The following is a 23,014-nucleotide window of genomic DNA, read 5'->3' on the forward strand; positions in this document are numbered from 1 at the left end:
CATTGTAAAGTCCGTTAAAAACTTTCTGTCCCGTATGATATTTTCATTTATATTTTGGAAAACAATGTTCCGAATGTGATGTTTCCTGTTACAATATAGCATATTCTAAATGAAACAGAATGACAAAATCAGTACCATTCTGAAAACGTACGAACGCCACATACAATCGTATGGACTTGCCCTATTTCGAACTCACGTATGACGCATAGATATTTGTAACACAACAAAAATTGCATAAAAAACAAACTTATCTTTGCGATAATGGATTGTATTAATAATCGAAAATTATGTTTGTGAATTTTTTCAACAAATTTAGTATCGTTTAAGTTTTTGTTTAAATAAGTCATATTTAGCTCGTCAATTATATGATAACCGAAAGTTTTATCAATTTTTAAATAATGAAGGCTAAAGTAAATTTAGAAACTTAATTTAATTTGTTGAAACTTTTAATGACCTATTCTATTTTAAGGTATTCGTACTTACATTTCTGTGCCATTCTTTTTTCTTCACATTGGTCGCTAGCGAAAGTTACGAAAATAGCACAGTTATAGATGGAACATCTGCGGACTATTCAACAAAACAAGTTGTGGATGGAAAGCCCATAATAATTCACACGCAACTTCAACATTATGACCAGCCAACGCTGAAAGAATATCAGGAATGTCATGAGAATCTAGAGAAATGTAAAAATGTGTGTCAAGCTGTGGAGAATCCTACTGTTTGCATAACGAAGTGTCCAGTTTGTCCGTTTCTAGTAAAAGAGAAAGTTGTAGTACAGGGCATTAACGACACAGATTTCACTTCAGCAGCCGCAAAGTCCCTAAATACCACAAATATAATACGTCTGACGAATCAAATTCGTAATATAATAGAAAATCATCAGGGAAATATAACTTATCGCAATGAAAACTTAGTTCACGTCCATCAGAATACTTCAAGAGTGGGTGGAAAATTTGGCTTGGGTTATAATAACACCGATCCATGTTGCATAATAATAAGATCATCGAAGAATTGTGAAACCCAGAAGTTCTCCACTGCAGCTCACTGCCATCGCAAACGTCATCGTGTCTGTGGCAAACAATGTATATCACGAGTAATGTTGGCCAAACGCGTGACTCGATGCGATAATACTCTTCCATTAGACGAAAATGTAGACTATTCAGAGGAGAATTGTCGTGAAATAGTGAAATATATTCCATACAATTCTCGTAGAAAACAATGTGTTTCCATACATTCTTGGCCCTATGTTGCATGTGGCAATAATATTGAAATTGAGAATTATGAACGTTCAATTTGTAGACGTTGTCATCATTTAACATATTACTATATATTACAAAGAGGTGTACCAGCCCAGTGCAGCAGATGTTTCATGACTTACCCCAGACTTCCTTTCGAAGTGCATCCGCCGCAATGGTATCCAGTAATGGGGACCCATTTTGAAGACGATAATTTTGAGCCCGTAGACGATTTTAATTTTCATCATCGGGGTGGTTGGCAAAAAGATAAAACTAAATGCAGATTGCCCAATGGGACCATTAGTGAAAACTGCATCGACATTGAAGGCAGCGGTACAGAATCATCTCCCAATACTTCCGATCCTTGGGCGGAGTTGCCAGAAGCTCAAGATGAATATTTGGAATATGATACTTTTAACAGAGATAACCTTGAAAATTTACGTAGACGTCGTCATATTTTTACTAGATCGAAGTATAGTCGTCGGTATAGGCAATAAAAACGTTTAAAGAGAAAGAAAATACATTGAAAGAAAAACATATCGTCACCTGAAATACAAAAAGGCGTAACAACCAAAAAATTAAAAATCGACTCTTGGATTAAAAATTGTCTATTACGTCAAATTTATTGATACGAAATTCGAAAGGGCGTAACAACAAATTTGTCTTTCCGCAAGTCAAAAAGTCCTAAAAAGTAACATAATAGACAATGTACTGCTCTACAGTAATATACAAACGTGTTTAATAATGTTCGAATATTATCATCTAAAAAATTACGTTATTAAAGCAATAATGTTTTCAATTTATTTAGTTTTTTTCTCTTGTAAATTTTCAAAAGTGTTTTTACTCCCTTTTGCATTTCAGGTGACGATATTTAGGTCCTCATCATCGACTGATCTACACAAAACTTACATACAAATCACACAAAATAAAATAAAACCATTAAAATATTTTAATCAATTTTGTTTTTACTGTTTAAATAATTAATTAATAGTAATATATTTTAGCTTATTTTTCTTTAAAATTTTCTAATGTCATCATAAAATTTAATAGTTTATAGTAGTATTTTAATGTTTAAAGTGAACGTCGGCTATGTTTTGTGATAATTAAGGTTTCTTCTATTAACAAGTTAAAAAATCTTTAAAAATGTTTGAACATCAAAGTTTAAGTATTCAACTGTTTTCAAACTCTTGAGGTACTTGATTATCATTGTTATTGAGTTGTTCGAATTATTCTTCATTATGTGTCATTTTTAAAAAATACGTTATTAAAAATATTATCAAAGTGTGTGCGCTATGTATTGTAGCAATCATACGTAAAAAGTCATGGTCATTTTTGTAAAATAGGAACACGCACATACACAATTTATTTTATGCCCAATTCTTTGAGTTCGGTTTCTTCATCAACAGAGTCTTCATCGTCGGAACCATGTACTGAAGGGGCCGGAGTTGTATGTCCTAAAGCAAAAGAGGAAAGTAGATGTCATGTATCTTTTAAAGTAGAAATTAAATATTCGTTTGACAAAACTTACTTGAAGAAGAAGGGCTTGGGGGCTCACTGAAGGGTCTAGAGAAACTCAAATTATTACGAGAACCGTATACAGAACTTTCATCGACATAATCTGGATAAACAGCTTGTATAGCCTTAACTCGTGCTTGTCTATAGTACTGCACATAAAATAACGTAACAAATTATTTGAGACATCTGATGGGAATATTCTATTTACTTACAATGCCAAGTGTTCTCCAATCAAGCAAATCACTCAAGCGCTCCGTACGATTTCGCTGAATAATTCTCTGCCTTCTGTTAAGCCTTGAGAATTCCATCATATAGTTGGAGAGCTGCTGAACACTGTTTTCTAAGCCAATATATCTGCGATCGACAATGTAGATACCATAGGATTTGGGATCACTAATATGCTCCTGCATGAAACAACCGAAACCAGAAAGATTAGTAGTAATACTAGGAATACCCATAACTGTGCATTCGGCTGGTGTATAGCCCCAAGGCTCATAGTATGACGGAAATACGCCCAAATGGCATCCACGCACAAACTCCTCGTAGTCAATACCGAATAAAGGATTGGTTGAAGTCAAAAACTCAGGATGGAATACCATCTTAACTCGATCATTAACCGAATTGAACAACTGACATCGCCTAATTGCACTTAAGACGGGATCATTCCAATCCTCCACCTATAGATTTTGTATCAATAAGGGTTTAATAATCAGTTAGCATTTAGACAGATATACATTCTTGACTTACAATATTATGTGTGGTAACCGGTGGCATGCTGTCACGCTGCATAGCGTACATACATCTCTTAATTTTAACTAAATCGTCTTTTGTAAGAAGCTCCTCAGTTCCGGGTATGTGGCCCTTGAGGCATGAGTCAAATAACCTTTTGCCAATTCCTTGTTGTACATTATTAATGGTGTCGCGTAATTGTTTGACTACAGCATGGCCGCGCAAAGAGTCGACATTGAAATTGTTAGTTTTGGTGGGGAAAATCAAAAACGCTACGACGGTTGTATCTGGCTTTTCGTGTTTTAACATGGCATTAAGACGGGCCAAGGATTCGATAAATATATCAGCACCCTTATTGCCAAATTCATATCGACCCGCGATGAAAAAGTATAAAGTTTTATCAAGATCAAAGTTCATGTGTCTGTAACAATGCATTGATTAAGTTGATTACGAAATCATAACGAACTATTTCAAAACGAAGTTAGCAATTCAAATCTCTTACCCGTAAAAGTGACCTCTAACGAACTCATTAATTTTTTCCTTTGCCATTGCATGCAAATTTTGGAATTCGTGAATTGCTGAAAACTTTTTAACATTCAATCCATTTGGCGTTATAATATCAGGTTTTCGTTTCAACAAGTGCTCGGCCTCATAGCCGGTAATTTCAGAGACTGTGGTAAAGACATGCGACAAATGGGTGGCAGCACGTTCTAAACAATAGCGATGATAGATTTGTCGCTTGCCAGCCTCATCATCTACGGCGAATTTATCCAAGTTATTATAAAAGTCGGTGTTACCAGCACAAAGATAGCGACCCAACAACGTTGCATGAGTAGTAAACACAGTAGCAACTTCAACGTGACGTGTACGCAAAGCAATAAGCCCAACGCCAGCCTGCCATTCGTGAAAGTGAGCAACAACACGAGGAACTTGCAATTCATGGGCTTGAGAATAATCGACAGCCCGATTGCGAAACTGCATATAGATTATAAAAACTTAGTAAAATTATTTAAACATGATTAAAATAACTTTTTACCTCTTCCAAAAATTCTGCAATCATGTAGCCCAAGATAATAGCATCATTTGTTTCAATGTCCAAGTGGGGAATTCCTAAAAGAAGAATTATGAGTTATTCTTACCAAAATAATAAGTAAATAAAAGCAAAATTTACCAATGTGACATTTTTCCCAGAGTTCGGATTTGAACTGGTCCAATTTCCAAGCACCTGAACCAATATCGAATAAAATTAATTGGGGATTGCCATCGACTAGCCAACGACCAGTATGAATTTTATAGCCTCTAGATCTCATTGTATTGACAGCATCTAAAAGAGGATTTCCACGAGGGAATTCCATTTCTTCAATTTCTGTGCGGGCACAATGCTCCTTATAAGGACCCATTAAACATAGTTGTTCGCCCATTTCTTCTGTTGAGACATAAGCTTTCGACCGTATTACCGTGTAAATGCCACCAACTTTATTTGCTACTTCCCAAGCAATTTCGAAGGTCCACCGATTTTCGCGAGAAGCGATATCTCCCCGATCGAAATAGTCCTTTAAGTCCCCTCCGGACTCTACGCGTGAATAGCGTCGATTCATCTGAAACCAATTAAAAACAAAATATTACTTTTTCGTAATCCAAACATCCGAAATCCTAGCGAACCCTGTTTTCATAACCATTATGGCCATAATCTTCGTCCTCGAATCGAAAAGATAATTGCCTCCGCAACATTAAGAATTTCGTGTTTGCAATACCGACACTTTAAAACGTTTAAATGAAAAATATTTAAAACTATATTATTTCTCTGATTAACTTATAGATAAGCCCCAATCACATCACTTATATTAAGTGTTACCAACGATTTTGAATAATTACTAACTAAAGAATAAACTGTAAACAATTTTAATTTGGTCATGATTTTACATCTTAAAGGTCATTATTTATTTTCATTAAATAATAATATTTCAATTTTTTTAATTTAAAATATAAATTAAAAATTTTTTAAATCGATGTAGCTCATGAACTATGTATCACCAAAGCAGAGCGGTAACAAAAACGATTTACTTTTTTATACAAATTGAATCTTAATACTATATATGCAATAATTTTTTTAAACTATAAGGTCTTCTAAGTTTGAGCGCTGCATTTCTGGACTACGTGTAAACCCCGTGAGGAGTAAATATTTTCATCAATTAGTAAACATGGATGATAGATTACAGATTTAAACACTTATGACAACAATATATTATTTGTTGTCAATACACTTTTTACTGATTGCGAACCAAAAGACGCCAGTTCAATTACAATTTATTTATAAATTTAAGTTATGTAATAGAAAAAAATATGAATAAACTGTAATCACTCCAAACCCTTTGTTCAGATAATTTGCATTGTATGTTCCTATGTGTTTTAATAATTATGAAAAAAGAAATGTTAACGTAGAAAACATTGTTTTAATTTTAGAAAAAACTTTCATTTCAAAAATGTTATGAAAATAAAGGAAGTTAAAAAATCTCATCAAAACGGAAATTATTGCTTCTAACAAAAATGTTTATATAAAAATTTGCATATGTACATGTATGTATGTACATACATATGTATTCAAAGAAACAAGCCTATACATATGAATACGAAATGATCGCATCATTGAATGGGCCTATTGCCAACTGCTGATGATGTTTAGACTGTCATTGCCAAAATTTTTGTATGATCATTCATTTAAGTTCATATATTTGTATATAAATATAATTGTTTATCGTGTGCATACAATTGGCGCTATTTTTCAATTTTCCTTTCGTATAATATACATAAATACATACATATGTATTTTTGTGTATATGTATTTAAAGTTGTATGTTCTATTTGCATTTTTAATAAATTATGATTAAGGAAAATCATTACTCTTATTATCTTCTTATTTAAAATCTTATCACAAAATGCATTTTTACATTGAATTTATCTCCCAGGATTAGAATTAAAATTAATATTTTTATTGCGCTCTTAACAACGTTTTTGCAGAAAATGGTACTGTAAGTTTAGACTCAAATGTTTAATCAATTTCTTATTCTTTTCATATCGAGACACTATATTGAAAAAGTTGGAATTTATTTTTTGGTCGAATTGAGAGATGGGAACTAATTGTACATACCGTTAATAGTGTTAGTATCTATATTTGGAATAATTTCATTTTTAAATATGTATATATTTTATAAAAGAAAATAATATGCACCAAAAAGGTGGAAATCCAGTTAGGAATAGAACTTTTTTCTTTATCATCCATATCAGTTTTTCTTTATTATCCATAGTGATAAAGATGTTTTAAATATTGCGGATTTTGTTTGTAATTATGAAAACATATTTACGTCTAAGCCCCGTTAACTCCACCTCCGGTTATCGCTTAACCGAAAGTTATTCTACCGATTAAAATATTTGTTGTATGAAAACTGCCAATTTAACCTTAAGATACAATATAACCAGATATTGTGATAATGGGGGTAAGAGTTAATTTCGGTTTTTCGATATCATTATAAATATGGATTTTTATTCTATATTTTTCACAAGTTTACTTAAATTAGTTGAAAAATAAATATTTTTTACTAAAATTTTATTGAAAATTTACCAATGTTGCATAACTTGTCTTTGACCTTCACAGTTTATGGGTCAACATTATTTGATTTTATTAAAATTTCATACATATGTATATATTTTCCTTTCATGTTAGGTAAATTTAGTGTTTTTGACACTAATAACATTTACAATTTTTAATCGATTTTATATCTTATTAGATATGTAATTACCAGGAAACCCGCAAATAGGCTCTAAAAGAGTTTTAAGAGCTAAAAATATGCAGTAAAAACTCAAAATATGTTTTAAAAACTTGAAAAATATGTGTTTTTATAATATTTTTTAACATTGAAAAACACAACAATACTGCAACAACAATATTCAATATTTAATGTGATATATGATCATACAAGATTATTTTAATTAAATACTTCAATAGAGTTCCGTTTTACGTTCAAATAGCAAATAAAATACAGTAGTCTCATTAAACCGACTACCTTGGATTCATGAGGATCAATGAGTAATTGCACATTTTGGTTTCCCTGGTAATTACAAACAAAATTAAAAAATATAAATATAATGCTTTATTATTTTGGCCATCAGTGCCGTGGTATTACCAGTTAACGTGGTCTTATATAATTTCAGTAACTTAAAGTATAAGTTTATGTATAACGAGCGAGTAGTTTGCGGACAAATTTTACTTTTATTTTTTTATTGTAACAAAAATAAATTCAATAAAATTTTAACTATTGTTGCTTTAAAAACGATACTTTTTTACAAGATTAATATCCCAACATTAATAAACTCGATTGAATATGAATACCGCCTTTTTGTATTTCAGGTGACGATATGTAATGTCAAAAAGGTCATTTATGATTCGAAATTATACACATTTTTTCTGTATGTGTAAGTACAAATTTTCTTTATCATACAGTTTATTCATTTATCAGATAATTTGCATTTAATGATTACCAAAGAAAGCATATACATACATATGTAGGTATAATTTGTTTTGGTTAAGTAATAAAATATAATTTTATTTATTTGAAATGCAAATATTTATTGTTTGGAATTTCTGAGGTAAAATACGTTATCGATCATTCGTTTAATAAATTAAGAATTAAACTGATTGAAGAAAGTACATTTCATTTTATTTAAATAAGTTTTAAAAATACTTTTATATATGTACAAATAAAAAAATATTTGTCATAATCGAACTTTTGACGTTTTATTTAAATCATATATTATTTATTTTATTTATGTTTTAACATTATATATCGGTAAAACGACGAATTGTATGAAAATTACACAAAACTATTAGTATTAAAACTGAAATTAAAAAAATAGACTTTCGCTTTTTGTGATGTAAAAGGTATATTAATTAAATAATATATATCTTGGTCATGTATTAAAAAATAACATTGAAATGTTATTATACATACTTATGTATGTATGTGGGTAAATATCTGAACATAATTAAGATGTCCTTTATGTGAACTAGGAAGTTACTATATAAATTATTTGAAATTAAAAAAATTGTATGGCATCTCTTGTTTGCTATTTTTTTTAATTTAATCTCTGTTGTTCATTCCTGTTTTTCTTTACTTTACTTTATTTCATTTTATTTATTTGATGTTTATTTTTGTTGCTCTTGCATTATCATTTTTTGCACATACATATGTACATATGTACTTATTTATAGGTATATGTTTTTTTTATTTAATGCCGTTACACTTTCTAATTATATTTTACCACCAATAAATATTTATACACATTAATGTAAGTAAACAAATTATGAAAAGAATTATTGCAATTATGTTGCATAAATAATAATTATTCTACCTCGATTTGTTCAGAGCAATAACAAAATTAAGGAAATAAATAGTTTCACTCACTGCACAGCACTTTTAGAACTTGAAAATGTTTTTTTTTCAAAACTTTGTATCTATCTCACGAGTTAAAAAAATATTTTCGTTTGTTCTTGATTAATGTCAAATAAAGGTCAATGGTATTTACTCTACTTCGGCGACAGTGCGTGGAATGCGTTCTTCGTATGATTTGTTAAAAACAAATTCGGTTTCATTAAAGTTTTAGTTTTTCATCAACAAAATTATTTTTATTAATATTAAAAAAGTGATTTAATATTATTTTATGTTATTTAATTAAGATTAGTTTTTTCTTTAATTATTCATTCTAATTTATCTAAGCCACTTTGTTAGTATTTTCTTTTACCGTTCCGTTTTTATTATATATAGAAAAAACTGTTTATATTAGTTACTTTTTATCACCTTTTAGAAAAAAAAAAACTGCAGCCCTCCAACAATCGACAACAAAACAATTTAAATATCTTCACTTCTTCCGTCAAACAACTGATGCCGACGTCAGTTTAATTATCAATTGAATATAAAAGAATCCACAATGATTTGTTTAAAATTTTCGTTTTGTTTTCTTTAAGATGAAAACCAAATCATATACATATCCAGGGTACACATTACATGGTAAAGGCAGTTTGGCAACACCACCAACATGAAGACTCATAGAGAAGTACTTTTGTTCTTGTAAAAGATCCCAATTCCGTCAAAGTATACCAGTTGTTTTTGTTTTTTATGTTCAGGTTTTTTTTACAATCATACATAATCAGCTGGAGGTATATTGATGATGCCACCGTATTTATTTAGTTTATTATAGTGATGATAAATTGCCGATAAAAACTTAGTACGGCAAGTGCACAGAGTAAAATTTGACTAGTACATATATAAAAAGTATGTTGGGGTTTTTATTTTTCATCCTAAATTAATGCCGCTGTTTTTCTTGTTAATATAAATAAATAATTTAAATGATAATATCTAAAATGACGATAATGCGGTGTTTTATATCGCTTTAACAAATATTTGCACAGTTCATGTCTAGATTTGATAAATTTTTGTTATTCTAAACTTCAAATTGTTATCATTTAAAAAAAATAAATAATTATTTTCATCATTTATTAGCGTTATGGCATCGTTATGACAAAGTTGTCAGAACAATTTTACATTATATAAATTATAATATACTCTATGGATAGCAAAAACTCGTTTTTGTCACCCCTCTCAAAATTTACCTTGCATGGTTTTATGATGATTCTCAAATGGCCGTTCGTGAGCTGGAACAAAATAAAAAAGGTTTTTTTGAATTATTTTTTTTTTTTAAATTTTAGTTTGTGAGTCGGTCTAATATACATACATAAGTATTTCCTTTTTATCAGATATTTCGCTTGTTATATCTAAAATTTAAACCAGTGTTTTTGGCTGTCGACTACACTTAATATTATTGGTTGTTGACTTTACTTATTATTCTTTTGTACCAACACCGATACTGCAGTCTTCATTTTTCTACACTACTTTATAATGTTGCCACTCAGTTCCTTTAAACCAGTGTTGCCAGAACAATTTTATTCCCAATCTTAGGCTGGAAGTTCTCAAAAAATTCTCATTTTAAATTGAAATCCCTATAGTTTTCCTCATATTGAGACATTTGCAATCTGAATATGTCTCAGAAACTGCGTTATCTGGTAGTCAGTATAAGATTAAACTCTTAATAAAAAGTGCCTTTAATAAGTGTACATTAAAGTTTTTATGAAACATAGATGGCGCAATATGATAAAAATTTGAAAAACATAAATTGTAAGCAGAGCATAGCATAACTCAGATATGAAAAGAATTTGACATTTATTGAAACCATGTAGAAATATTTTCACAAATTGTCACTCGCTGCGAATTGGTTGTGCACCATACACAAACACGAGTATTTCTTAAGGGACATAGGCTGCTGCGTATCCCTAGGACAACCTTGAATTGGCGCAACACATATAAAAAAGTGATATTGTCACGCACGGCTTGACGAAATTTCTGTGCACAGCATCCTGATCTCTTCTGTATTTTCGAGAGAATTTTTTTTAAGTAAATAAAAAATATTATTAATATAATATAATAGCTGTTTTTTCGAAATTAATATCTATAACTATAATCAACTTAAATAAAACAGTATGACTGCTTAAAGTGAGTTATTTGACAGCATTTTATTTTTTGCTTAGTTTGGGCACAAACTTGATTAAAAATTTGTTGCCACACCAAAAAATTCAGACAAATATAGTGTCTCATGAGTGACAATTGACTTCCTCGTAGGACAAAACAGCTAGTCATCTGGACACACGATGGCTAGAGGTAACCCTTAATTGTAGATTAAATAGGGTTTGGGACTGTCCGATCGCACTGCTGGGAGTTCAGAATGTAATAAATAATGAATTTATTCCATCAAAAATGCATTCATATAAAAATTAATGATTCAAATTTTGTATAATTCATATATAATACAAAATGGCTTTTGTCAATTTTCCTTAATTATTTTTGTAAATGATTAACGAAAATTTTAAACATTAGGAAAAATATTAATGCATAATGTTAGCTTAGTATGCAAACGTAACAAGTCCACTTTTTAAAGAAGTTGAGATTTTAATGCAGAATGGTAGTATAACTTGAAATACACATGTTACAAAAATTACCTTATTTTTACTTTAAACATATATCCCCTTATTCATAAACAGCACTTTATTATATAAAAGGTTTTAAAAAAAACCCATACGAAATTTGATTTATAAATCGTTTATAAAATAAATGTGGGGTAAAGTAAAAATAACGTTTGCTGTGGTATGTAAACGTGCTAAGTCCTCAAAACAATTATAAAAGACAAATATTATATACCCTTCGCCATGATGTGTTAAAAAAACAGTCAGTACCAAAAAATCCACTTTTATAGGTTATCACTAACTCCGGGCCCTACATGCTTAATTTAATGTTTTTACACGCAAAGAAATAACATGGTTGTGGTAACCATGTTATATGACCATCATCACTTTAAAGAACAAAAAAAAAAACATTTTAAGCGAATCCAATGAAATGATATAGAATAAATAACGTAAACTTAGAATAATGTTCAATATTTAATTTTATGTACACACATACATGTATTATTTATTTTATATCTTTCAAATTTTACGTTTTTCGTCGATGTGTTTTTTCTAAAACTAATTTCTATTTAAACACGACGTCTGTAAACGACGCGTTTTACAGTCTTGTAACGATAACCATCATCGGCCAAAGAAGCAGACTCTAGAACAGGAGAAGCTTCTTCCACAACTTGGGTTTCTTGTGTAGGGGGCAAGTATTCGTTGGAGGGTAATGCGTTGACATCACGACGGTGACGATAACGGATGCGCTTTACGGTCTTGTAACGGTAACCATCATCAGCAAGAACAGCAGATTCTTCAGCGGCAGCAATAACTGGAGCAGCTTCTTCTACGACTTGGGTTTCTTGGGTAGGGGGTAAGTATTCGTTGGAGGGTAATTCGTTAACATCACGACGATGACGATAACGGATACGTTTAACGGTCTTATAACGGTAGCCATCGTCAGCAAGAACAGCTGACTCTTCAGCGGCAGCAATAACTGGAGCAGCTTCTTCTACGACTTGGGTAGGGGGCAAGTATTCGTTGGAGGGCAATTCGTTGACATCACGGCGATGGCGATAACGGATGCGTTTAACGGTCTTATAACGGTAACCATCGTCAGCAAGAACAGAAGATTCTTCAGCAGCAGCAAAAGCTGGAGCAGCTTCTTCTACGACTTGGGTAGGGGGCAAGTATTCGTTGGAGGGTAATTCATTGACATCACGACGGTGGCGATAACGAATACGCCTAACGGTCTTGTAACGGTAACCATCATCAGCAAGAACCGCAGATTCTTCTGCAGCAGCAACAGGAGCAGCTTCTTCCACAACTTGAGATTCTTGAGTAGGTGGTAAGTACTCATATGATGGCAATTCATTGACATCACGGCGATGGCGGTAACGAATACGTTTAACAGTTTTGTAACGGTAGCCATCATCAGCTAAAACTGCGGTATCTTGTTCAGATTCAACAGGGGTAATAACTACTGGGATATCAGCTACAGCTGGAGCTGATTCTGTAGGAGGCAAGTATTCGTTTGGTGGTAATTCATTGACATCACGACGATGGCGCAAACGTAAACGTTTAACAGTTTTATAACGATAACCGTCGTCAGCAAGTGGACTTGATTCACCTAGCGATTGTAGGTCTAGATTGCTAGTAGGAGACGCGTCTTCCAAAGGTGGCAAGTATTCGCTGGATGGCAAAGCAGCATAAGCTGTGGCAATTACTGCCAATAGAACAAATATGGCTTTCTAAATAGTAAAAAAAACAGTTTTTTAATAATATTAAATCTCTATTGTAATAACACATTATTGTATTGACGATCTCGAATTTACCATTTCTGAGATGATTTTACACCTCGTAAAGTTAGATAACGATTGATAAACAACATATTTGCGAACTATCTTTATATACAATTCATTTACTATATGCGATTTGTTCTTGATCAGTTCGAGCAATCTCTAAGAAAACAAAGCATTATTGATAAAAAGAAAAAAATAAAAAAAACGCACACATACTAACTTTTTGGTATACGCATTATTAACATTTGAAAACAAAGCGATAGTTCGTAAGATAGTTTTGCTACACATTCGCCTCTTCATTCTTAACTTCTTGATTCTATTGATTTTTGTGAAATACTTCTACGCAAACATTTCAAATACAAAGTAAGTGGATAATAGTATTATTTAATTATGTGTGTATGTAGTGATGAAGAAACTTAAAAAACAACAATTTTAGATGATGATCCACTTCAGAATTTTTTAACAACCAGAAGTTCAACATTTACTTTTATTTTTTATTTTGGCAACCCATTATAACCTAATAAATAAAAAATCTACACAATTTGATGGATAAACTGAAATGAATGAAATCCCATTCAAATAAAAAATGTTTATGTAGAGATGTACATTTAAAAGTATAGTATGGCATAATCGGCTATTTGGCAATCTACACCTGCTAAAAAGATATAATTTACATATTTTCATATATTATTTTGGAAAATGGAAAATTATATAATTTATAATTGATAATATTCATTTTATATAACATTTCTTTAGACATTTAGTTTAGATATGTACAGTAAAGATCTGGAATTATTCACAGAAGGGATAAATTGACCTTGAAATAAGCACAAAAGAAAAAACAATATTTTTGAAAAGGACCTCACTCAGTTCCCTACCAGCGAATGAAAATCTTGATCTCAGTTCAATATGTAAAAAATATTTTCAAAATTGGCCTCAAAAATGCCGTAATATTGAGCTTACTACGGAAAAAATAATAAATTTTTTGTTAGAGTATTTCTGGACCGTGAAACGACTTTTAGTGTATAATAAGGGGCATATAAACTCCATAATAATCTAAATTTTTCTGAATCCAAACCCTAAACCATTTTTTAGCTATTTTTCTGTATAACCTAAAAATTACGACAATTTTCACACCTATTTAAAAAAAAAAATCATATGCCTTTCCAGCTCACTTAAAATTATTTTGTGGACCTGGAACACATTGTATTTTTTGTAGTTTTTAATGCTTTTATTTTTTAAAGCAGTTTTCCTCGATAATTGAGCAGCAATTTTTCAAAGAGTATTTTTTACATTATTCAAAATCGATTACTAAATTTTATTTGCAACTTTATAATATGACAAAAAATTTATTTCTGAAGAATTTGGTAAAAATTTGTTAACTAAGGGTGAAAAGGAGAAGGTTTTTAGTTTTTGGTACTTTTTTTCTTGGTAAATTTGATTAAAGTTATTATATATACATTTACAAATTTGTATCCCATAAATTCACCATTTCATCATTTAATATTATGAAATTACTTAAAATTCTGGAAGGAATAATAGGCTACTTTTTACTTTTAAATTGCATGTCGCCCATTTCCTTAAAAGTGGAATATGGTACAATTACAGTCTTTAAAATTTATGTGGACAATTTTGACATTCATATGAATAGTTGGGTAATAATTTGGCAGACTAGCAATGGAACCCCGCATATGAATTAAACACACAAATTCGTATATCTGGGAATTATAAGAGCTAGAACAACTCTTATCTATGTGAACATTTGAGTAATAAATTGGAGAATTACAAATAGGAGGCGTGGCACCTCCAATATCAATTAAACACAAAAAATCGTATATCTATTAAGGTATTGTAGCTAGAATTACCTTATAAAACTATTTATAAAAATAGTTTAACTAGCAATAAAAGGCGTTGCACCTTTGGCGTGGTTAACTAAGAATGCATTTCTATTACCAAATTCTGTAAATTACAGAATTTTTTTATTTGGGTCTCAAATGTGGAAAATTGGTGGGTGATACGACTTTTTTACTTCCATATTCGAAATCAGCACACCAACTAATACTAAGATTAGTGGAAATTATTTAAAAATTTTTTTCATCGTTGGTCTGTGTCATTTGTACTTTAAGAAGAGATTTTTTAAATATATTATGCGGTTTTATAAATATCTTCTATTCAAATCTTATGTTTTCGTTGGAGAAAGAAACTAATTTTATATGGAATATAAAACATGATTGGATTTTATTAAACTGAAGGGCCAAATAGACTAAACAAGCGGCTTGAAAAACATAATTTTTTCATTCCAACACACACTACACAAATATTGTTCGTACAATCACCGATTTTTCCACGTTTTTGTGGACTTGCAAAGATACTGATTTAAATTTCCCTTCAAAATTGTAATTTTGTAAAAAAAAATATTTACAAACATAAACAATACAAACGGATAGACAAAAATTCAATTTGTTTGTATAAAAATCAATTTTTTTTGTTTTCTGATCAAACAATCCGCAAGCATTTGTGCAAACACGAAACACCCTCATACACTACACAACAGGCTTGCACAAACATAAAATACTGGTAAGTTTGTCAAGCCGCTTGTGTAGTCTATTTGGCCCTTAAGTAAGTTGTTTTACCCCCTTATTCACAAACAACATTTTTATTTTATAAACGGTTTATAAAATTGATTTGTATGGATATTTTGTTTTATAAAATAAAAATTTGGTTTGTGAATAAGAGGGTTAAAATCCACTTCGACAATGATTGTTTGAACTTTTGGACTTTTAATGTGGCAACATTGGGATGTTGAACCAAATTAAGTTTTCAAAATTCTTTTGCTGCATACGAAATCGGAAATCCCGAGTTTGGAGAGTTTTGTTCATAAGCATATAAGTTTTAAAATTTGTTCCTCTTATTGCTTTGCTCTAATACTATTTATATCGTGGAATAAATATTAATATTCCTTTTAAAATAAGGTAACTACAAAAAAATTAATTTTATATTTTAAATTTTATTTTTAATAAAATATTGTAAATAACAGTTATTTTAATATCTTTGGAAATTATTAACATATTTCCATTTTCACATAACGAGAATCATTAACTATGTGTTTGGGTATGTATTTAAATGTAATTTAATGGCGGTGAACTTTAAATTTCTTGACAGTCTTGTAACGGTAGCCGTCATTGGCGAAAATAGTTGGTTGTTGCTCAAAAGGAGCCAAATATTCGTTGGAGGGAGCAGCAACTTCAAAAGACGCTTCTTGGGTAGGAGGCAAATATTGGGTCAATTCATTCACATCACGACGTCTGCGTTGACGATGACGACGAACAGTCTTGTAACGATAACCATCATCGGCTAATACGGTTTGTGGCTCTTCAACAGAAGGAGCCAAATATTCATTGGATGGGGAAGCTACTTCAAAAGAGGTTTCTTGGGTGGGAGGCAAATATTGAGACAATTCGTTGACGTCACGACGTTTGCGTTGACGACGAACAGTCTTGTAACGGTAACCGTCATCAGCCAACACGGTTTGTTGTTCTTCAACAGCGGGAGCCAAATATTCATTAGATGGGGTAGCTACATCAAATGCAACTTCTTGGGTGGGAGGCAAATATTGGGTCAATTCACTCACATCACGACGTTTGCGTTGACGACGAACAGTCTTGTAACGGTAACCGTCATCAGCTAATACGGTTTGTTGTTCTTCAAAAGTAGGAGCCAAATATTCATTGGATGGGGCGGCTACTTCAAAAGAGGTTTCTTGGGTGGGAGGCAAGTATTGGGTCAATTCGCTGACATCACGACGTTTGCGTTGACGACGAACAGTCTTGTAACGGTAACCGTCATCAGCCAACACGGTTTGTTGTTCTTCAACAACAGGAGACAAATATTCATTTGATGGGGCTGTTACTTCAAAAGTGGCTTCTTGGGTGGGAGGCAAGTATTGTGTCAATTCGCTTACATCACGACGTCTACGTTGACGACGAACAGTCTTGTAACGATAACCGTCATTAGCTAATACGGTTTGTTGTTCTTCAAAAGCAGGAGCCAAATATTCATTGGATGGGGCGGTTACTTCAAAAGAGGCTTCTTGGGTGGGAGGCAAGTATTGGGTCAATTCGCTTACATCACGACGTTTACGTTGACGACGAACAGTCTTGTAACGGTAACCGTCATCAGCCAAAACGGTTTGTTGTTCTTCAAAAGCAGGAGCCAAATATTCATTTGATGGGGCTGTTACTTCAAAAGAGGCTTCTTGGGTGGGAGGCAAGTATTGTGTTAATTCGCTTACATCACGACGTTTACGTTGACGACGAACAGTCTTGTAACGATAACCGTCATTAGCTAATACAGTTTGTTGTTCTTCAACAACAGGAGATAAATATTCATTTGAAGGGGCTGCTACTTGAATTGAAGCTTCTTGGGTGGGAGGCAAGTATTGGGTCAATTCACTGACATCACGGCGTCTGCGTTGACGATGACGACGAACGGTTTTGTAACGATAACCATCATCAGCCAAGGTGGTTTCTTCACCTACAACAGGGGTTAAATATTCGTTTGAGGGGGCATCCAATTCTAAAGACTGACTAACTTCCTGAATAGGAGGTAGGTATTCTGTACTAGGAGCGTACTGCGCACATGCTAATGCCGCAAAAGCAAATCCAATAATTATGAATTTCTATAATAATGAAAGTAGTATAGTTATACTTTTTTGTTAATATGTTTATATAATGTCGATTTATTTACCATGGTATTAAGTTGTTGCACGTTGAGTTCCAACGATCGTTTGATAAAAAATCCTAACAATCTTACTGATTTATACAAAATTCTTTAAGTCGATCGAAAGCCATCATTATTCACTTCTGCTGAAAATTACCACGGCCATATACATTGAACACTTTATAATAAACGCTATTGTCTCGCAAATCAATTTAGAGTCATCTTTGCTAAATACTTTTCATTGTTTATTAAATGATCATGATCTTCATACTTCTCTATTATTATATTTTATTATATGTATTAAAAATAAAAATATATATTTACGTTTGTTTTTTATGTATGTATGTATGTATTTGTTTTCTTGTGTATAACAAATGTATCTTAACTCGGAAGTAATAGTTTAGTGTACATACAAACATCAAATTGAAAAAGATGTATAATATCAAATTAATCAAATTAATATAAATCCTGAGTATAGTATGATGTATTTTATCGTTTTTGTTTTGACAATAAAGCATTAAATGCAGAACATTTACTCTCCCTTCAATGGGTCAGTCAACTTGTATAAATATGTATGTAGTTTTGATTTTGTGAAAAACCATAACATTTTAAAATAAATAATCGACTTCTGAGGACTCTGCGAAAATGAGTGAATGAGTGTTATCTTAGGTACAGCCCTAATAAATGATCTAGGTACACCTACTATGAAATATAGGTATTATCTTTCACTGAAGTTTTCCAACACGGAAAATAGTCTCACCCCCAATTTCAAACTTAGAATTAGAGAACAAAAACTTCAGAAGTTTAAAGCCCTACAAGCGAAAAATTATAAAATAATACATCTATCTGTCTTCTGTCTCAACAGCGTCAAGAAGAAAACGTTTAATCCAAAAATGTTCCCTTTTTTATATAGAAAAAAAGTATTGGAATTTCACACATTTATGATTTGAAAATGTCCAGAACTATTTTAATTTCCGCTTTATTTTGCCAAAGGATGAAGTCTTTTGAGAATTGTTGAAATCGGTCCATTATTTTAATTAGCCCCATACAACCGAGATACGCTAGTATCTCTACAAAAAACGGTACAACTATATTATATATAAGCCTTAATAATATTGACTATTTCATAAAAAATATACAAATGCCGAAAAAGAAAAAATGAAAATTGAAAACGAAAAGTGTAAAAACAAGAGTACCTCCCCAAACACACAAGCTGGATCCGCGTCTGTCACCCATACAAAGTCCCTTCATAAAATGACTTAAATATCGATAATTCCCACATAAATACTAGTGTATCGATGATATTTTGCAAACATAATTTTAATATAAACATAAATACCTCCACCAAATTTAATGAAGATTGACCTATGTTTGACCCTATTCCCCACATATAGCCTTTTTCAAAAAATAACAATCTAACAATCTTAACAAAATGATAATTTTGTAGTTATTTTATAAGTTTGATAGCAAACAATACGATTTCATAAAATTTTTTTGATGGATCTATGTACTGTTGCTATCTTCACAATTTGTTGAATCACCTTTTAATATATTTGCAAGATTCTTGGTGCAAGAACGTTCTCTCAGTTTGAACACTTCCTTTTCTGTATGTAAATTTAAATTGGTATTTAGAGGAGAATATTTATAAACGCTGAAAATGATGTAATTTAGATTCGTTAACCATTGTTGGTTTTTCCAATTGTTTGAATATCTGTAATATCTACAGCGCGTTTTTCTAGAATTTGTCATAGTGATTCCTTTATTTTCAGAAATTCTTTTGTTTTCTAAATTTAAAAGTTGCGATGTGCCACGTCCTTGTACAAAATACTTATTAAAAGTAAAAAAATTCCACATGGTAAATAAATAAATTATATGTGTATATATATAAATTCAAATCGAATCATTTATTGTAAACATTATAATACAACATATAGTCATTAGTAATATGGAGATTTGTACTGTTTAGTAGCGACGACGAAGGCGGTAACGTTTTACTGTTTTGTAGCGGTAACCATCTTCACCAAATGAATGAGCTGGTTCTGAAGCTTGGACTTCATATGATTCAGTGGCAGCTGGAGCTGAGTAAACAGATGCTGGAGCAGTTTCAACTGAAGTTGAGTATGCAGGAGCTGGAGCAGAGGCAGCATTGGGAGGCAAGTAACTATTGGACAATTCGCTTACATCACGACGACGGCGAAGACGATAACGTTTTACAGTTTTGTAACGATAACCATCATCACCGAAAGAGTGAGCAGGGGCGGGTTCCGAAGCTTCAACTTCATAGGATTCAGTGGCAACTGGAGCGGAGTACACGGGAGCAGGAGCGGTTTCAACAGCAGATGAGAATACAGGAGCAGGAGCAGAGGCAGCATGGGGAGGCAAGTAACTGTTGGACAATTCGCTTACATCACGACGACGGCGAAGACGATAACGTTTTACAGTTTTGTAACGATAACCATCATCACCGAAAGAGTGGGCAGGGGCGGGTTCCGAAGCTTCAACTTCATAGGATTCAGTGGCAACTGGGGCGGAGTACACGGGAGCAGGAGCTGTTTCAACAGCAGATGAGAAAGAAGGAGCTGGAGCAGAGGCAGCATGTGGAGGCAAATAACTGTTGGACAATTCGCTTACATCACGACGACGGCGAAGACGATAACGTTTTACAGTTTTGTAACGATAACCATCATCACCGAAAGAGTGGGCAGGGGCGGGTTCGGAAGCTTCAACTTCATAGGTTTCAGTGGAAACTGGGGTGGAGAACACGGGAGCAGGAGCGCTTTCAACAGCAGATGAGAAAGAAGGAGCTGGAGCAGAGGCAGCATGGGGAGGCAAGTAACTGTTGGACAATTCACTTACATCGCGGCGATGACGCAAACGGAAACGTTTGACGGTTTTGTAACGATAACCATCATCTGCTAATGAATGAGTGGGTTCATTTTCCAAAAAATTTGTTTCCACTGCATTGCTAAAGGCACCCGAGTATTCCTCGGTAGGAGGCAAATATTCACTAGAAAGTGATTGGGCCCAAGTGGTGGCCAATAAAGTGAAAGAAATGAGGAAAAGTTTCTGGAATAAAAAAATTACATAAAAAAGTAAATGCAAAAGGTGTATTTTTTTAAATTTATTTGGCTATTTACCATTGCTTCAAAAGTTCTGATTAAAAGACTCAGAACAGTACAAAGTTAAAAAATCTATAGTTGCGTTAATGCTAAAACTGCAGTATTTATACCAGATTCTTATTTCGATTCGATTAGAAGCCTTCAATTGTTATTTGCAAAAACGCATACAGACCTATAAATACATTCATAACATGTCAAATGCAGGTTTGGCTAGTTTTATCACTTTTGTCAGTGCAAAGATGACAAACACTTTCATTTTTGTTTTCTATTGAAAGAATTTTGTTTCAGTTTCAATTGAACCCATATTCGAAACACAGATGCAGCTTGAATAAAATCTATAATATGTTATTTATTAATGTTTGTATGTGCATTTGTATGCAACAGTTTAATGCTCTTTATTATCACATATTTCTTTGCTGTTCGGACATCAGAGCAGCCACACTGTCTGTGATTAAAAAAATAATCGAATATATTCATGCAAGAAGAATAATTAATCAAGTGATTCAAAAATGGCTAGAAGAAGAAACCAGTACAAATATATCTTACTAATGAAATTTTCGATTTAGTAACTAATTATGACGTATAAATAATATGTAAGTATGTGTGATTTGTTTACTTCTTCGTTTAAACCAAAAGCAAAATAAGAAATATATTAATACGATAATTTCAAATAATATCAAGTCCAAGTGAACTCGGATTTGTGTGAATGCGTATCTATGTTTGTCTTTAGTATGTAATTGTGTCTGTATAAGTGTGTATGAAATGTATTATTCAAACTTATTGTCTTGTTATTAGACCGGAAGACTTGTATAAAAACGATATTCATTTTTAATATTAATGATTATGATGAAGAATATGAAGACGCTTAAGGAGAATATATGAAATTGGTTTTTGGCATCAAGTCAAAGAGAAAAAGAAAACGAAAAGACACGAGAAGAAGATTCTAAGTCTAGTTTAACGGTTTAAAACTGGTAAAATTTACATAATTTCGATTGGTTGTTAATTTGTTAAATCATTAAAACTTTTAAATTGTTTTCAATTAGTTAATTTATAAATGTAATAAAAAATAAATCGATATAGATTTTCTAAAATTAAATAAAAATAACGATAAAATTGGTATGAATAACATACCAAGCTTTCATTTATACAACAGTTGTAGGCATTTAAGTTATATATTTATATTTTGTGTATTTGTGTTTTTGTTATTATGAGTAAATCCATACTTCTTCATAGGTCAAAACACCTAAATCGTCCAGAATGATTAATTATGGAGTATGTATAGTGAAGTGATTTTATTGGTTTTGCTTTTTGGAAGGCTGTATAAATAATGACGCATCATCTGAGATCGATTTAAACCAAAATACACACTACAAAATTAAAAATTTGAATTTTAAGACTTCGATTTAAATTTTAATGCTCCAAAGAGAGTGTTTTATAGACAAACATCACACTTTTTAGCCAAAACTGATTAATTTCATTTTATGAAAAGTTTATTGAACTATGTAATGATTTTAAATTAGTTTGTATCTTTTGCAAGGTACTTGTGTGTGTGCGTGTGTGTTATTATTAGAGTAAGAAAATAATTTTATTTATAATAGATAAATTTAGATATGAACAAAATTTTTTATTTTGTTAAAAATTTAAGTTATTCAAGGTTAACGAATATGTTAATCACAACTAAAAATATAAAAATTAAATAAATTTATGCTCAAAGTGAAAGGTTTCTAACAGTGGAGTTTAATTCATATTCAAATTAAAATGAAAATTGAATTGACAAATCTATATTGACAAGAAAACAACACATTTAAATTTTATGTTGGTAGAAGAATAATAGTTTCAAATTTG

General features: G+C 31.7%; 5 protein-coding genes across 7 annotated transcripts; 1 reads left to right on the plus strand and 4 right to left on the minus strand.

Annotated features, from left to right (window-relative positions):
• The first annotated feature begins 235 nt into the window (after positions 1–235).
• On the plus strand, positions 236–1,863 carry LOC111674519. The gene is made up of 2 exons (XM_023435140.2): positions 236–410; positions 470–1,863. Exons 1-2 carry the CDS (start codon positions 399–401, stop codon positions 1,730–1,732), a joined length of 1,275 nt encoding a protein of 424 aa, XP_023290908.2. The 5' UTR covers positions 236–398; the 3' UTR covers positions 1,733–1,863.
• Positions 1,864–2,005: 142 nt separating this feature from the next.
• Positions 2,006–9,464, minus strand: LOC111674518 (glycogen [starch] synthase). Of its 3 annotated transcripts, none has more exons than XM_023435136.2 (8): positions 9,332–9,464; positions 4,651–5,077; positions 4,516–4,589; positions 3,982–4,454; positions 3,498–3,900; positions 2,963–3,427; positions 2,764–2,899; positions 2,006–2,689 (listed from the first exon to the last, which is right to left on the minus strand). In XM_023435136.2, exons 2-8 carry the CDS (start codon positions 5,075–5,077, stop codon positions 2,598–2,600), a joined length of 2,070 nt encoding a protein of 689 aa, XP_023290904.1. In that variant the 5' UTR covers positions 9,332–9,464; the 3' UTR covers positions 2,006–2,597. The 3 variants fall into 3 exon arrangements, with proteins under 3 accessions (XP_023290904.1, XP_023290906.1, XP_023290902.1); XM_023435138.2 differs by lacking the exon at positions 9,332–9,464 and adding an exon at positions 8,886–9,007; XM_023435134.2 differs by lacking the exon at positions 9,332–9,464 and adding an exon at positions 5,142–5,290.
• A 2,566-nt stretch (positions 9,465–12,030) lies between these two features.
• On the minus strand, positions 12,031–13,403 carry LOC111674508. The gene is made up of 2 exons (XM_023435124.2): positions 13,365–13,403; positions 12,031–13,280 (listed from the first exon to the last, which is right to left on the minus strand). The coding sequence occupies exons 1-2, from the start codon at positions 13,365–13,367 to the stop codon at positions 12,117–12,119; spliced, it is 1,167 nt and encodes a 388-aa protein (XP_023290892.2). The 5' UTR covers positions 13,368–13,403; the 3' UTR covers positions 12,031–12,116.
• Positions 13,404–16,318: 2,915 nt separating this feature from the next.
• Positions 16,319–18,237, minus strand: LOC111674495. The gene is made up of 2 exons (XM_023435111.2): positions 18,078–18,237; positions 16,319–18,009 (listed from the first exon to the last, which is right to left on the minus strand). The coding sequence occupies exons 1-2, from the start codon at positions 18,078–18,080 to the stop codon at positions 16,462–16,464; spliced, it is 1,551 nt and encodes a 516-aa protein (XP_023290879.2). The 5' UTR covers positions 18,081–18,237; the 3' UTR covers positions 16,319–16,461.
• Positions 18,238–19,925: 1,688 nt separating this feature from the next.
• On the minus strand, positions 19,926–21,495 carry LOC124419543 (extensin-like). The gene is made up of 2 exons (XM_046949481.1): positions 21,188–21,495; positions 19,926–21,116 (listed from the first exon to the last, which is right to left on the minus strand). The coding sequence occupies exons 1-2, from the start codon at positions 21,188–21,190 to the stop codon at positions 20,013–20,015; spliced, it is 1,107 nt and encodes a 368-aa protein (XP_046805437.1). The 5' UTR covers positions 21,191–21,495; the 3' UTR covers positions 19,926–20,012.
• Positions 21,496–23,014: the final 1,519 nt, after the last annotated feature.

Source organism: Lucilia cuprina, chromosome 4 (genome assembly GCF_022045245.1).
Source record: "Lucilia cuprina isolate Lc7/37 chromosome 4, ASM2204524v1, whole genome shotgun sequence".
Lineage (NCBI taxonomy): Eukaryota > Metazoa > Arthropoda > Insecta > Diptera > Calliphoridae > Lucilia > Lucilia cuprina.